The sequence below is a fragment of the Amia ocellicauda genome, chromosome 12 (assembly GCF_036373705.1).
Source record: "Amia ocellicauda isolate fAmiCal2 chromosome 12, fAmiCal2.hap1, whole genome shotgun sequence".
Classification (NCBI taxonomy): Eukaryota; Metazoa; Chordata; class Actinopteri; order Amiiformes; family Amiidae; genus Amia; species Amia ocellicauda.
In genome coordinates, this window is record NC_089861.1 from 19,941,349 (window position 1) to 19,957,301 (window position 15,953).

The 15,953-nt window shown below is 43.6% G+C and overlaps 2 protein-coding genes across 2 annotated transcripts; both read left to right on the plus strand.

Annotated features, from left to right (window-relative positions):
• Window positions 1-5,155, plus strand: LOC136764548 (uncharacterized). The gene is made up of 5 exons (XM_066718713.1): window positions 1-300; window positions 801-1,018; window positions 1,682-1,848; window positions 3,296-3,407; window positions 4,842-5,155. Exons 2-5 carry the CDS (start codon window positions 958-960, stop codon window positions 5,153-5,155), a joined length of 654 nt encoding a protein of 217 aa, XP_066574810.1. The 5' UTR covers window positions 1-300; window positions 801-957.
• Window positions 5,156-5,158: 3 nt separating this feature from the next.
• Window positions 5,159-11,062, plus strand: LOC136764541 (zinc finger protein 79-like). The gene has a single exon (XM_066718699.1). It carries the CDS (start codon window positions 5,159-5,161, stop codon window positions 6,299-6,301), a length of 1,143 nt encoding a protein of 380 aa, XP_066574796.1. The 3' UTR covers window positions 6,302-11,062.
• Window positions 11,063-15,953: the final 4,891 nt, after the last annotated feature.

Here is a 15,953-nt window from a genome sequence, read left to right on the forward strand (position 1 = left end):
TTCCTGACTTTATGAATCAAGCAATGCAGCAATGGCGGTGTATGCCAATATGGTAAAATACCATATTCCCCAATTAAGTGCAGAGCAATTGATAATACAATCAATAAGCATACATCTTAGCATGAATATCTAACAAGTGCAGACAAAATATAGTTAAGTCCTAGGTGTGTGTGTGTTATAGGAGAAATCATAGTAAAACAAAAATAGAAGTACTACAATACATAAGTAGGAAGCATATTTAAATAAAGTGCATAATACAGGGTGCTGGGCAGCCCAGGAGGTCAGGCTGCTGTATTACAGGTATGGTGTGAACAGATGTGTCTTGAGTGATCACTGGTGGTCAGGGACTGTGCTGTACTGACTTCAGGGGGAAGGTCGTGCCATCGCTTAGGGGCCCAGGATGAAAAGCAGGGGGCCCGGGATGAAAAGCAGGGGGCTCTGGGGGGAAGGAGAGCGGAGACAGTGTACAGTGGCAGTGTAAGGAGAGATGAGTCTGTAGGGAGCTAGGTGCAGTCACAACAATAGGTAGGAGTCGGAGTGTTGGGTTGGATATAGTCCCGGTTAAAGTAATTTTCAGCCTGGAACAAAATACAGTGCAAGATTCATATATTGGGAGAGTGTTAAAATGAAACATCAGTCCAAATCGTCATAAACCTGAGTGATTATTAACTTGTTCCCTCTGCAGTGTGTTTCAAGAAGTCAAGCACCACATGTAATGATTTGTAACTGTATGTTGTTGTACTTGTTGACCTTTTGTACGTTAAAAAAATATATATGTTTTTTTTTTTCTCCTATTACAGGCTGATCAAGCACCGCTATGGCTAAGACCACTGTGTGTCAAATATCCTGTGGTGTGTGCATGACGCCTGGAACACCCTACAGAGTAGAAGAGATCGCTCAAATGTGCTCAGGTTTGCTCATGGTCTCATTGCGTCTCTGTCTGCAGCTCTGTCCTTGATGAAGATGGCTGAATCCTATCTGAAAAGCACAAGGACCCAAGTCAGTTCTCAGGATCGAGGTGAGTCAACCATACCAGAAACAATACCCAGAGGCATGTGTTATTGAGAATTGCAATGGTTTTGGCCTATTTATTAATTACATCAGTACAACAGATCATCCTGTGTACAATCTCAACATCTGCAGCACTGTGACCCCACCTTACTGACACTCTCCCACAACTTCAAGGGCTGTTCGATCGCGTCAGTCGCGCAGGCTCAGAAACGGCAGTGCTCCCAATGCGGTGACCAAACAGAGGGATGTTACATTGATCTTGTATGCACTCCAGTTTTCTGAATACTGTGTGCGTGTAACATACTTTGTTTATATAAACAAGACAACCTAAACTGAAATAGCCCCTTTGACTCTGCCTGTTTTTCACAGGTGACCAATCAGACACTGTTCCACAATCCCTGGGCAGATGCAGAATATGCCATACCCGTAGGTGGTTTTCACAATACTGAGAAACGGACCTGAAAACAATACATGCAGTACATGCGTTTTAATCGAGGCATCTGTAACCCACTATGCCCAGTACACGATGGACAGATCTCCGAGGCACAGGGGTGATGGGCTCTAGATCCCATTCCCAGGAGCAGAAGTCCTAATCTGGGCTCTGGCCTGCCGTTCCTGATTTTCTGCAGCCTGGCTGAGGCTCCCACACTGTCCCCTCCTGTCTCTGCAGGGACGAAGAATGATGCTCATCCCCCTGCCAGGTGGCTCTCTGGGCAGCTCTGGGGCAGTGCTCTGGGGGCAGCTGGAGAGCCCAGGGCTAGGAACACCAGAGAAAAAGCCAGCACGCCACAGCCCCTCCACTCTGCCAAGGAACGAGTCTTTGTCATCAAAGAGGAGGTCAGTGACGGGAAGGAGCCAGACTTGGGTTCCAAATATTTGAAACTATTTTCAGTTACCAGCCAATTGGCTACATCGGTGCCCCTCTTCCTGCCTCCTTCCTAGGTAAAGAAGGGCACAGGTAGGCAAGTTTGACTTGCATTGAATTGATGTGTTGCAGGGTGTGTTTAGAAGGTGTGACTGGGTGCTCTGTTATCTTTGCAAACCCTGTTAAGACTGTATCCCCACCTCCGGTCATCAAGGAGAGAGATCCTGGACAAGCTCTACCAGTTAAATAAAAATCCAGCTCTCCAGTTCATGACCTTCCCAGCCTTTTAAGATCGGATCCCCCCCTGATTATTAAAGGACAACTGCACGGTGTTTCATAAGATGTATAAGAAAGACAGAGACTGGCTGTGCAGTCTACAGCCCCCAGGCAAATTCGCTCCACCAATTTAAATGAGTCTTATCCCCCAATGAGCTCTGACACTTACGAGTCAAACCAAACTGCTTTTTTCAGCAAGGCGGTGGAAGGTGTCTTGGGATGAATTCTTCCGACAGTCTTTCTGAATAGTGTGAATGGCACCATTTTTATACCCTAATTAGACACTCCATCACTTGCGCTTTTTTCTTCCATAGGGTCACAACTCAGCCTGCATGCTGGCAATAGACCACTCAAGGCTGTTGTCTTGCCTATACTTTTTAATATTAATACTAATAATAAACATGATTTTATATAGCACCTTTAAAAGCGCTTTACAACGACAAGAAGAAAACGGTGATAAAACCTACACAAAGCACCTCAAGGAAACCACAAGGAAAAACAGTTAATTGAATCTATATCACATACAACTTCCAGACTAAAGAGCAAGATTCATAAGAGAAGTAGAGAAACTGAATTCCTTATTTCATTCACGACTGGATTTCCAGAATTTGGGTGCATAACAACAACAAAGGCCCCATCACCCATAGAGGCAGCAGTGTTTATAAAGTGGTGCTAAATGTGCAGGAACATGGTATCTCCCTGCTGCCATCCCAACTTTGTGATATAAGATAAGACTGGGTTGGTCAAGCCTGGTCCTGGAGAGCTGCTGAAACCTTCTGGTTTTTGTTTTATGAAAATAGTTTACTTAAGCCAATAATTGGGTGTAAGTTATCCAGATTTTCATGTGTTCAAGAATACCAGCGATCTATGATTTAGAGAGACCTGTCAAACTTTCATGATTGTGGGTGTCCTGTAACAGGGCTGCCCACCCCTGTAATAAGAGTACGAATGGACACTGAAGCCACTTGTCCCACACTCAGCAATGTAGGATGTGTCCATGACAATTCCTGGGCCATGCAGAACTGCAATCCAGTCCCTCAACTCTCTTCTTTTACTACATATACTAAGAGGACTGATCAAGACTCAAGCCACTATAACTTGTAACAGAATCAAAGTCAATCCCTGCCCTCTTTTCTGTTATAGCCTATAGACACTGAAGAGCCCTCGCCTGAGTCCCTCCTCACCAAAGCAGAGCGATATGAGGAGAACTCAGCCAGTAGTGACCCACAGGGAAGCTGGAGGATTGTCGTGAACAGTAAGTGCAAAGTTTGTCATGTATTCTCACCTGTACCATGTCTAATAATCCAGCCCCCCCTCCATCATAGAGTCTGAGTCCTCACCGCCCTGCTGTGATGCTGTGTTTCATCCAAGAGCAACCGTATTTCTTTGTTTTTAAATATATATTTAAAAACAAACCTTGTTTCATCACATTTTCATTTGGGATTAATCCTGCAACACAACCATCTTGCCATGGAAATCAAGTGGATTGAGCTCCTCTTTGTTTGCACCGTAAATTATGCAGTGCAATGAATTTCAGCATTTATTGTGAGCATATACCTGGAAACAAGTGACAATATTATCCAATCTGAGCTTGCCTACACAAGCCACTGCATGGAAGTTCCTTCTATGCTATGATATCATGGACAGAGGTTGCAAATTATCTTTGGTTAGAAACCCTGCATGCAGTGCATCTGTTCTGTGTTTTTAACCTGCAATGTATACTGGATTGTCCATGGTAAAATAAATAAATAAAGTAGGTATTGAAATAAAAAACTCAAATCTTGAGGCCACCAATCTTTGTGTGTAGACAAAATAATCTATCTATTCTATGATTTTAATGAGAGGCAGTGCTCTGTCTTATATCTTTGTTGGCATGGAATTATAAAATTATAAAATAAATACACAGAGCTTAATTCGTGCCCACTTCAGAATCTGAGCCTGTCCTGAACCTCTTAGCTCAGCTCCAGCATCTCCTTGTGCCATGAGAAACATTGTCACATGCTTCTTGGTATGTCACACTCACAGAAAAAGCTGACGAACTCATACGGAAGATTTAAATTCCACCATGTCCTATTCACAAAGCTGTAACTCATTATCATGTAATGAATGAATGGATATATGGAGAGGTGGCTTTTAAGTTATATTTTACTGTGCACAGTTTTAAACCATGCATGTCATCAGATTAAAAGAAAACACAGTTTCAAATTATTAAGTCTACTTTAGTTTCCTTGCTAAACCTTCACCAACAATGGGGCTTAAGACCACAACGTTAGCCACATACACCTAATATATACATATAGATATGTATGTACCTGATATACATATATAATGCTATACAACTGCTGCAAAAATGTACAGTTTATATACAGATCATATATACAGTTGATTTATAGATATACAACTGTATATAAAGACACCTGAATGTTAGTATGAATGCCACGTATCCCCTGATATGAAAACTGCTTCTCTGTTTGCTCCTTGCAAAGCTCTACCACTGCATCAGTCCAATATCTGTGGAGGGCAGGGAGGGATGGGGAGAGGGGAGGGGAATTTGAAAGAGAAACAACTGGTGTGAATTCCCTTCTTTTAAGGAGTCATTGGGATAATGACTCAAATATTCAGCAGAATTTGTGCAGGGGTTTGTTTCCGAAATCCCCAGGGAGTGTTCTCTCTGTCTTCTGTTTCCCAGGAGCTGTACAGGCCACTGCTCTCCCTGATGGTTTGGAAATGACTCCTGTTAAGCAGCAGCCCTGTGATGAGGACTGGGACTCCAATCTGAGGCAGGAGACAGAGTCCACAGCTGCAGGAAGCAGAGAGAAGCTCAGTGAGCAGCACAGGAGCAGACAGAGGGTGGAAGAGCTCAGTGAAGAGGAGCCTGACCACATGGCAGAGCTAGGGCCTGAGAATGGCACACAAAGACTCAATCCATTAAGGGTTGACCACATTGAAGAGGAGTTCAATCATCTGGAGTCTGAGAACTTTAGAGAATGTAAACTGCAGTAATTGATGACACAGGTGCCCAGTACAGTGGGGGGGGATGGACTGGATGCAGTTTGCATTAAAGAAGAGGACACTGAGCTTCAGGTGAGTTACACGCACAAAGAGGCCGACCTGCAGTCTATACACAGTGAGGAGAGCACGGACAAGTCAGACAGGCCCCTGCAGGAAGGGCAGAGAGAGGACTGGGGAGATGGGCAGCAGTTCAGTGGAGTGGCCTCAGAGCAGCTGATGATGATCCTGAAACCCTGCTCAGTTAGATTGGAGAGACTGTCTTCACAGTACAGACAGCAGCAGCCAGGGACCTCCAGCCTCCCTCCACTGCTCACTAGAAAGACTCGGGGCAGATATCGCTGCACCCAGTGCACAAAGAGCTTCACTTACCTCAGCACCTTTCAGCAACACTGGCGCATTCACTCGGGAGAGAGACCGTACAGCTGCACCGAGTGTGGGAAGAGTTTCAGTTACTCAAGCTCGCTGAAGGTGCATCAATGCATTCACACGGGAGAGAGACTGTATTGCTGCTCCCAGTGCAGCCAGAGTTTCAATCATATCAGTGTCCTTAAAGCACACCAACGCATGCACATGGGAGTGAGACCACACATCTGTGCCCAGTGCGGGAAGAGCTTCGGGCGCGCCTCCCAGCTCCGGGAGCACCTTCGCATCCACACTGGGGAGAAACCCTACAGCTGCACCCACTGTGGCAACAGTTTCAGCCACCTGGCCAACCTGAAAACTCACCAGCGCACTCACACGGGGGAGAGACCCTATGTCTGTGACCAATGCTGGAAGAGCTTCCACCATGCTAGTAGCCTCAAGAAACACAAGGAGATTCACTTGACAGAGAGACTGTACAGCTGCGACCAGTGTAGGAAGAGCTTCACCTGCTTGTTCAAACTTAAGAGGCACCAGCGCAGCCACAGGGGGTACAAGCCCCATTGCTGTACCCAGTGTGGGAAGTGCTTTACTGAGAAGTGCAACCTCAGGGCACACCAACGTGTGCACACCGGAGAGAGGCCTTACTGCTGCCAAGAGTGCGGGAAGACCTTCAGCGAGGCATCCAACCTCAGAAGACATGGACAGGTTCACACGGGAGAGAGGCCAGTTACAGCTGCGACCAGTGCGTTGACTGTTTCCGAGCGCACCAAGTGATTCACACAAAGCAGTGACCATATGATTGACCCCCCCACCCTCAGCAATGTGGGCATGTTTTGGCAACCTTAAAAATCTGCCTCATAGCCAAGGGACGATGTTATGCTGTAAAGAGACCTTCTGTTTTCAGTTGAACTTCAAAGCGCACCAGTACAACTGCTAATGATACCAAGACAATTCTGGTTAAATGTGAATTTAGAGTGAAAAATACAGTGAACTGTACACTGTGCACAGCAAGGTAAAGCTAATGCAATGCCCTGAGTGACATTCGCAGTCTCTGTTTTTAGTCACAGATCTGTCCAACCCCATCCTCCAAAGTGCCAGTGGCTCACTGCCATAATGACTACACCCCTCAAAGTGGCCAGTTACCATACAAGCCCCACCCTCTTAAGTGTCCAGTGGCAGTGGCTCATTACCATACAATCCCTCCCTCTAAAATGAAAAAAGATGGTGACCCATTTGCATACATGGCAGTTGCTCATTACCATACAGGTAATTCACCCACTATCACATTCCCAGAAAATGGTGATGGGAAAGTGATAGTGGGTCTGGTGATGGAGGGCCAATTTCCGAAGGTTGCATAGAATGGGGGGGCGCAGTAGAAAATGAACCCCAACGAAAACTAAATATGTCCCAAATCATACCTTTTTATTTTTTATATCTCAGTTAGGGATCATTTATGAACTTGAATTGTTGTTTTATTATTTTTCCCCAAATTACATATGCAGTTTGTAACAGAACATTTTCAGATTTAGGAACAATATAAATAATGCGTTGCAATTGAACAACATTAAAGTTATAACATCTTGATTAAAGCCCCTTATCTAATTACAGTTTTTCTGTACAATCCGCACATCATGTGGTACATTCAGCACAACACTATTTCACCTCCAAAAGGAGTTAATTGTTTGAGATATCGCATGTTTCAAATGTAAATAAATCCATCAATGAATAAATCTTTGCCACAATAACAAAAGGTTCCTTTATCATTGCCTAAGCCAAAACAGTCAAAATGCCAAGACATATCGTCAAATGACAGTGTACTCCGAAAGTGTGATAGTTGCCCACTCTAAAATACTGTCAAATTACTAAACATTGTCAACATGTGTTCAACTGAATAGTATTGCTGTCAAAAAGTCATGGCGCACACTGTAATTTCAACAAAACATTTATTCATACATTTCTCATTACTGTATGTAGCTTCCTTTAGAACAAACCGAACATAAAAAAGGCTTGTACAGAACAGAAATATACAACAGCAAAATTATTTAAATTAGGAACTGCAGTATATGTAAAAGAATAAAGAAAAGATGCAGCACGTTTATCAACCTCATGGGTCATCCAATCTCTCCTCTCTGTCTAGCCACAACATTTAATCCACATCACACTTGATATCCTCCCTTGCAATGCAATGAGGGGAAAATCTTTTGGCATGACGCAGCCACCCCGTACAACAATCTGCTGTGATATCCTCACAACCAGCTTTCATTGCACCCAGTAAGGACAACTGATCATGAGGACGGTGATCATATACCTTCCATCTCCATGCAGAGAAGAGCTCCTCAGTGGAATTGAGGAATGGGGAGTAGGGTGGGAGAAACTCCATCAAAAAACCATTCCTTGATTGTATTGGTACGATGAAAACTTACATTGTCCCAAACTTAACATGAGTTGGCAAGTCATTTCTTACCAGCCACCTCTCATTTTCAGGAATGAGATCCCTGTAAAGAGTGTCCAGGAAATTGAGACGTTGTGTGTTAGAGGGCCCAATGGTGGGAATGTGGGTGATGACAGCATTCTCACATATGGCAGCACACATTGTAATGTTCCTCCACGCTGGCCTGGCACAGCAACAGTGGCTCGGTGACCAAATAAATTACGGCCACGTCTCCTGACTTTCGTCAAGTTGAATCCTGCCTCATCCACATACACAAAAATGTGTGGGCATTCATTAGCCTCCAGCTCCATCACTCTCTGTAAGAAATACGAAAGCAATTTAGGAAATAATTTACAGTAGACATTATAAATCATACAATTACAGCAACACATATCCCACATGGTGTAACATATTCTGCATATACAGGTTGTACTTGTCAATACTGAAAGGAAGAGATGACCACACTGTGTAGTGTACAGTGATGAATTCTTACCTGTACATACTGGTACCTCAGCTCCTTCACTCTCTCACCATTCCTCTCAAAAGGCACCTTGTAGAGTTGCTTTATTCTCATGTGATTTCTCTTCAGCACCCTATCAGTTGTGGAGAGGCTGACGGTGTTGACATTCTGAAAGATGCCGTCATCTTGTATGACTGCACTTTGAATTTCTAGCATTGTTTGCTATGACCAGATTATAGATTTCAATTTCTTGTTGAACAGTGAAAACAACTCTTCTGCCACTACAATGGGGCAGACGCTCAATCCTAGACCGTAAATACAGTACAGTAAAGTCAATGTATTCGTCATGAATTCTGAAACATGCATTGGCTACGTTTACTGGAATACCAATGTGAAGAAATATTGCAGTACAATATATGATCAAACACCTGTTTTCTCTCCTGAATGCCTGGATTAGTGACGACACTGTGGACTGGCACACATTAGGCTACACTCTCCGACCAGCCTCTGTCATACTTAGGCCATGGTTGACTACATGGTCTATAATAGTTGCCCGTATATCATGTGAGATTTCTCTGTGCCTTTGCCTTCCTCTGGCTCTTCCTCTCCTCCTCACCACACCACCACACACTCTAATGCCCCCGTCTGTCTCCTGCCTGTTCCATATTCAGTCTTGCCCTTGCAGTATAAATTTGTTTGAGAACTGATAGGTTATGAGTTATACCTGTAGGATAAATTTGACAGCATATGCAATTGGTTGCTCTAAAATGTAAAAAAATCTAGCCAAAGCCAATCAATCTGTCAGCTATTCTAACAATACCACATAACTGCTATTTATCTAATATAGTGTAGCGATCTGGGACTTGGGGGGGTGCATGTTCATGTGTGTGTGTGTGTATTTGGGGGTCTGTCTGTGTGTTGGGTGGTGGGGCAGTTTATGGAGTGAGTGCATGCTTGGATGTGCACGTGTGTGGTGCGTGTTGGTTAGTGTAGCGGGGTATTTCCAGGGTGAAGGGTTTGCCCCACGCGGGAACACGGGAGGCGCCTAGATTGGAGGAGCCAGTCACGGGGCCGGAGGGCATAAATAGGGGTGCCCAGTTCCCACGCGGAGGAGTTGAAATTAGGAGTGGGTGAGAGTTGGAGTTCGAGTCGTAATTATAGTTGCAGTAGTGAGACAGAGGGTCGCTCCAGCCTGAATACTGCCTGTGTTCAATAAAGTTCCTGTTTGTGGTTAACGCTGCGTCCTCTATGTCATTCCTGCCGTTGGTGGTGAACTCCCACGACGATATGGCAAACAAAAAGCCCGTATTGTTACAAAATGTTTGACAGGTTATTGTGACTGCTGGTTGTGCTATTTAGCATGTTAGGATTTACACAATGAACATGTGTATAATTGCATGTAAGAATAATGTCATTCAACAGAAAATGAATGTAAACTATTTTGATCAGCAAGGCTTTCTCAATGCATTTTGTGTGAAAGCAATGAGAAATGACTGTAGTGAATGTCAATGTCAATGACCTAATGGTGTGGAGTATTTCATACACTGTTTGACCAAATGTGATAGTCATTTGACGATTGTGCCAAAGGGATTGAGAATAACTGTAACACCAGTGACACCCAATTTAAAGTACAATAAATAGGATATAAAAAGGATATGAACCCCACATAATAAAATGGACATTTGTATGTTACATCTGTCATGTGTTCTCATCCAAATCCTCCATTGCCTAATTAGCCTACTGTCACTGCAGAGCCAGAACTTTTTGAAAATAAGTCTTAATTTGGCATGTTTAGGAACTAATGCTTTTTTGTAATGATCCATATCTCTAATGAATGTCACGGAGGTATGAAGGCGGCCATTGCACACAGATCGACCAAATGCTCATTATGACCGAGAAATAGTGCCAAAAAACCAAACAAATATATGTGCTTCAACTTTGACCGGCTCACCTATCTAATAAATGGTCTGTGTAGGAATACAAAATCTCAGAAAATATTGACAATGATGACATATTCTGGCACCAAGCCAAGAGAATAAGCTTTCAAGCAATGTGCGCATTGTAGGAATACAGTGTAACTTCTATGCTTAGGAGCTGCACATAACACTGCCAAATAATGGTGTAGTAATACACATAACAACTCTGAAATGTACATTATTTTTCAGTTTTTGGTAACCTAAACTTTTTTTTTAACCTCTGGCAGTTTACCGCTTACCTTTGTACCAGTTCAGGTTATTCACTGGACTTGAACTGCTTCAATTTCAATAAGAACTGGAAAAATGGGGGTGTTCTAAAACTTCTAAAAAGACTCAAATTGTACCAAAAAGACTGGAATTTGGGCACATTTTACATACATATAGTCAATTTTCCTTTTTAGATTTTGCAACTCTATGCTAACAAAAATATATATCTATACATTTGAAAATTTTAGCAGTTTTTCTCCTTAATTTACATGGTTGGATCAGATTTTCATTTAATTAATTCAGTCATTTAAATAAATCTGCATTGTGGGCAATGTTTTTGTAAAGAGTGCTAAATCAGAATGATTGATTGATTGATTGATTGACTGATTGATGGTGTGCATCTCTTTACACTGCCTTGGGTGTTTAGATTTTTGTTCTTTGTTTTAAATATGTAGTTTCAAAATCCCAGTTTACATGTAAAATGATACACCAATACCTGTCATACGGTAAGAGGAATAAATCATAAGAAGTTTGAAGAAACTACTTTTCCTTCTTTTTTTCTTTTTTTCCATAACATTTCTCATAATAAATGCTTTTTGTTAGTTTTATAATTAACTATTATTGAGAAAAAACATGCTTTGTATATTGTGTTGGTGTGTTCCCTCCATGTCAGTGTCATTTTATAACACAACTGTAATTGGACAGCCTAGTGTCTTTTGCCTTTTGAACGGACAACTCATAACTGGACTGCTTAAAGTAGTAAGGTTGACTACAGGTAAAACGTATTATGCTGAACCATAGAGAGGGTTTTCAGTTTCTCTTCACAGGGAACTGTATGACCTATTGTCAGTGCAGAAAGCCAAAAACGATTAATTTCAGACAAGCTGGCAAAGGATTGACCATTTTTAATAATCTTTAAAGTACTCCATCTACTATAATCCTATTGAGTTCAGTATGTGTGCATCCTGTTCTCACAATCTTCTTCTGTGTCCCAGGGAGTGGTGGAGGCCACTGCCCTCCCTGCGGCTTTGGACAGAGCTCCTATTGAGCAACAGCAGCAGCCCTGTGAGGAGCAGTGGGGCTCCAGTCTGATGCAGGAGACCGAGTCCACAGCTGCAGGAGGCAGAGATGAGCTCACTGAGCAGCACAGGAGGAGGCAAGGGGTCGGAGAGCTCAATGGAGGGGACCCACATAGTAGAGTCAGGGCCTGAGCACAGCACACAAACACTCAGTCAGCTAGGGTGGGAGGTTGAGAGGGGGCCAATGGCTCATTAGGGCTGCCCCACAGGAGCTCAGTAAGATGCAGAGGGATAGACTCGATTGCATTAACACACCAGAACAAGCTATTGAGCTCCAGTCTATTCACACCAACGATTGAGTGCTCACTAAGATGCAGAGGAATGGACTGGATCCAGTTCACATTAAAGAAGAGACCAATGAACTCCAATGGAATTGCTCTGAAAAGCAGGGCTCAGGTACCAATCAAGCCTGTTTAGGATCTCTAGACAAAGAAAGAGGTGAATGAGCTGCACTTGTCTGTGCTCTACACACAAGGAGGAGAAAGAGCTGCGTCAGGTCACACCCAGCAGGGGCCACACGAAGAGAACTGGGAGAGAGGACAGCCACAGAGGAGGAGCTTAGGTTCGGGTTGAAGATTCAGGTGATAATGTCATATCACATCAGCCCAGAGTAACTAGCTTGGATTGTATCAAGGTCAAAGAGGAGGCCAAGCTGCGGTGTTCACCTAGTACAGATAGCGAAGCTGAACAGTCCCACACCCAGCAGCAGCAGTGCAGAGAGGAATCGGAGAGGAGAGAACGACAGTGGGACTGAAGATTGAAAAGAAGTGCCTGAAGGAGTCAGTAGAGACTGTAGGTTGCTTCTGTCCTGGAGTGGAGAGACTGTCCTCAGAGCACAGACAGTGAGCACCTTTAAAACAGAGCAGAGTGTGCCTGCTGGAGAGACAGTGTACCACTGCACCCAATTTGAGTCTAAGTTGTGGGCAAAGCCTGAACACCAAACAGCTCATCCACAAGAGAGCAAACAGGGACAGATACAGTGTTTACAATTATAATTAATAGTAGTTTTAAAGGCTTCAAACTCCACTTAGGCAATTAGGCAACCGACTAAAAAAAACCTCATCCCTGCTTCTCTGAAAGGTTGTTCCCAGAGGGCCTGCAGTACCTCGTTTGTCCACCAGATCCCTGTCACACTCCAGCCTGAACTGTCAGTAAAGCTGGTGTGTTCAGGTGCGTAGAATAAACAGTAAGTATTACTGCAGTGTGCTGTCAGTCAGTGTATCTGTTCTGTATTAACCCTTTCTTTAACTCTGTCCCTCAATACAGTGTGACTTTACTGTAGTGTCCGGTCAATACTGTAATATACACCGATCAGCCATAACATTATGACCACCTGCCTAATATTGTGTAGGTCCCCCTTTTGCCGCCAAAACAGCCCTGACCTGTCGAGGCATGGACTCCACTAGACCACTGAAGGTGTGCTGTGGTATCTGGCACCAAGACGTTAGCAGCAGATCCTTTAAGTCCTGTAAGTCGCGAGGTGGGGCCTCCATGGATCGGACTTGTTTGTCCAGCACATCCCACAGACGCTCGATTGAATTGAGATCTGGGGAATTTGGAGGCCAAGTCAACACCTTGAACTCGTGATTCATCAGACCAGGCCACCTTCTTCCATTGCTCCGTGGTCCAGTTCTGATGCTCACCTGCCCATTGTAGGCGCTTTCGGCAGTGGACAGGGGTCAGCATGGGCACCCTGACTGGTCTGCGGCTACGCAGCCCCATACACAACAAACTGCGATGCACTGTGTGTTCTGACGCCTTTCTATCAGAACCAGCATTCACTTTTTCAGCAATTTGAGCTACAGTAGTTCGTCTGTTGGATCGGACCACACGGGCCAGCCTTTGCTCCCCACGTGCATCAATGAGCCTTGGCCGCCCATGACCCTGTCACCGGTTCACTGCTTTTCCTTCCTTGGACCACTTTTGATAGATACTGACCACTGCAGACCGGGAACACCCCACAAGAGCTGCAGTTTTGGAGATGCTCTGACCCAGTCGTCTAGCCATCACAATTTGGCCCTTGTCAAAGTCACTCAGATCCTTACGCTTGCCCATTTTTCCTGCTTCTAACACATCAACTTTGAGGACAAAATGTTCACTTGCTGCCTAATATATCCCACCCACTGACAGGTGCCATGATAACGAGATTATCAGTCTTATTCACTTCACCTGTCAGTGGTTATAATGTTATGGCTGATTGGTGTATGTACTCTACTATATTAACTTATTTAACTTAATTCTCTCTCTCAATGCAGTGTTAATGCAGTATTGTGTCCCATTAGTCAATGTGTTTGTACTGTACTATCTTCACCTTCTCTCTCTTGATAGATTGTTGTATTCAGTCAGTCAGTGTGTCTGTACTGTATTAACCCTCTCTCTCTCAGTGCAGTGTTAATGTACTGTAGTGTCCAGTCAGTCAGTGTGTCTGTACTGTATTAACCCTCTCTCTCTCAGTGCAGTGTTAATGTACTGTAGTGTCCAGTCAGTCAGTGTGTCTGTACTGTATTAACCCTCTCTCTCTCAGTGCAGTGTTAATGTACTGTAGTGTCCAGTCAGTCAGTGTGTCTGTACTGTATTAACCCTCTCTCTCTCAGTGCAGTGTTAATGTACTGTAGTGTCCAGTCAGTGTGTCTGTACTGTATTAACCCTCTCTCTCTCAGTGCAGTGTTAATGTACTGTAGTGTCCAGTCAGTCAGTGTGTCTGTACTGTATTAACCCTCTCTCTCAGTGCAGTGTTAATGTACTGTAGTGTCCAGTCAGTGTTTCTGTACTGTATTAACCCTCTCTCTCAGTGCAGTGTTAATGTACTGTAGTGTCCAGTCAGTCAGTGTGTCTGTACTGTATTAACCCTCTCTCTCTCAGTGCAGTGTTAATGTACTGTAGTGTCCAGTCAGTCAGTGTGTCTGTACTGTATTAACCCTCTCTCTCTCAGTGCAGTGTTAATGTACTGTAGTGTCCAGTCAGTCAGTGTGTCTGTACTGTATTAACCCTCTCTCTCTCAGTGCAGTGTTAATGTACTGTAGTGTCCAGTCAGTCAGTCAGTGTGTCTGTACTGTATTAACCCTCTCTCTCTCAGTGCAGTGTTAACGTACTACAGTGACCACTCACTCAGTGTGTCTCTACTGTACTGTATTAACCCTCAGTGCAGTGTTACAGTTATCTCCGATCTCTTACATACAACTCTGCCCTGCCAGTCCTCTCTCCTGTAGGGGTACAAGACAATTGTGCATCATATCTAAAACACTGGTAGGCATTCTGTGTTGTATGGGCCCGTGGTGGGAATATAAAGGACATGACACCATTCCTGGAGGTGATACAGCACACAAGTTACTGAAGTATTTACTGCTCCTTGTCATGGTGTCTAATCCTAGTGACAGATTTACAGATACCCCTGCCTATTAGGGCTCCAGGTTGCTGTGTTTTTCACATCCTCCCTCTCTGACCTGCTCACTTTGACACCAACAACTGTGCCTTGGCCTTTGGCCACTTTTATTTATGATTAAGATCCAATGGGTGATTGATCAATTGATCAATTGAGCATTTGGACATGTGAGGTATCCATTAATGCAATGGGAATTCAATCAAATGCTTTGATTTTGGTTAACACGACTCATTCAATAGAAGTTTTGGTCAACTGTTGAACAATATGATGGGAAAAGAACCATCAGTAACTTAGTTACGCAAGAAGCAATACAATTCTGGTGGCGTAGGTTTTGAAATTGATGTCTTTGACTACAGTTTCATTTTCAGTCAGTCAGTGTGTCTGTCAGTATTGTATTAAGCCTCCCCCCATCCACTCTCTCCCTCACTCTCTCTCAGTGAGGTGTAATTGAGGCCAGTCCTAGACAGGATTAGAGGTGGGTTGTGGTTTTCAGAATATTAAATAGAGAAGAGATTTCAGAGCTTTAATCCCCTAAGAACAATACAAATGACATAGAGACACACAAAATACAGCATAGCACAGAACAGCACAACATATTACAGTCACAAAGTAATATATAGCACAGTACATTATAGTACAACACATCTAGAGTGTCTGTGTGTGTGTCAGTGCATATCAGAGTATATCAGCCTCTCTCAGTGTGGAAGACTATGTATCATTGTATATCGTTGTGTATCAGTGATACCTTAACAGTACTCTAACATTTAATTCTGCTTTAATAAAACCAAATAAAATGTTTGTTTTGGTATTGGTGACACTTCCTCTGTCTGGTTTGACTGGAGAATAAAGTGAATAAAAAAACAATAGGACTCAATGGGACTTCCCCCCCAG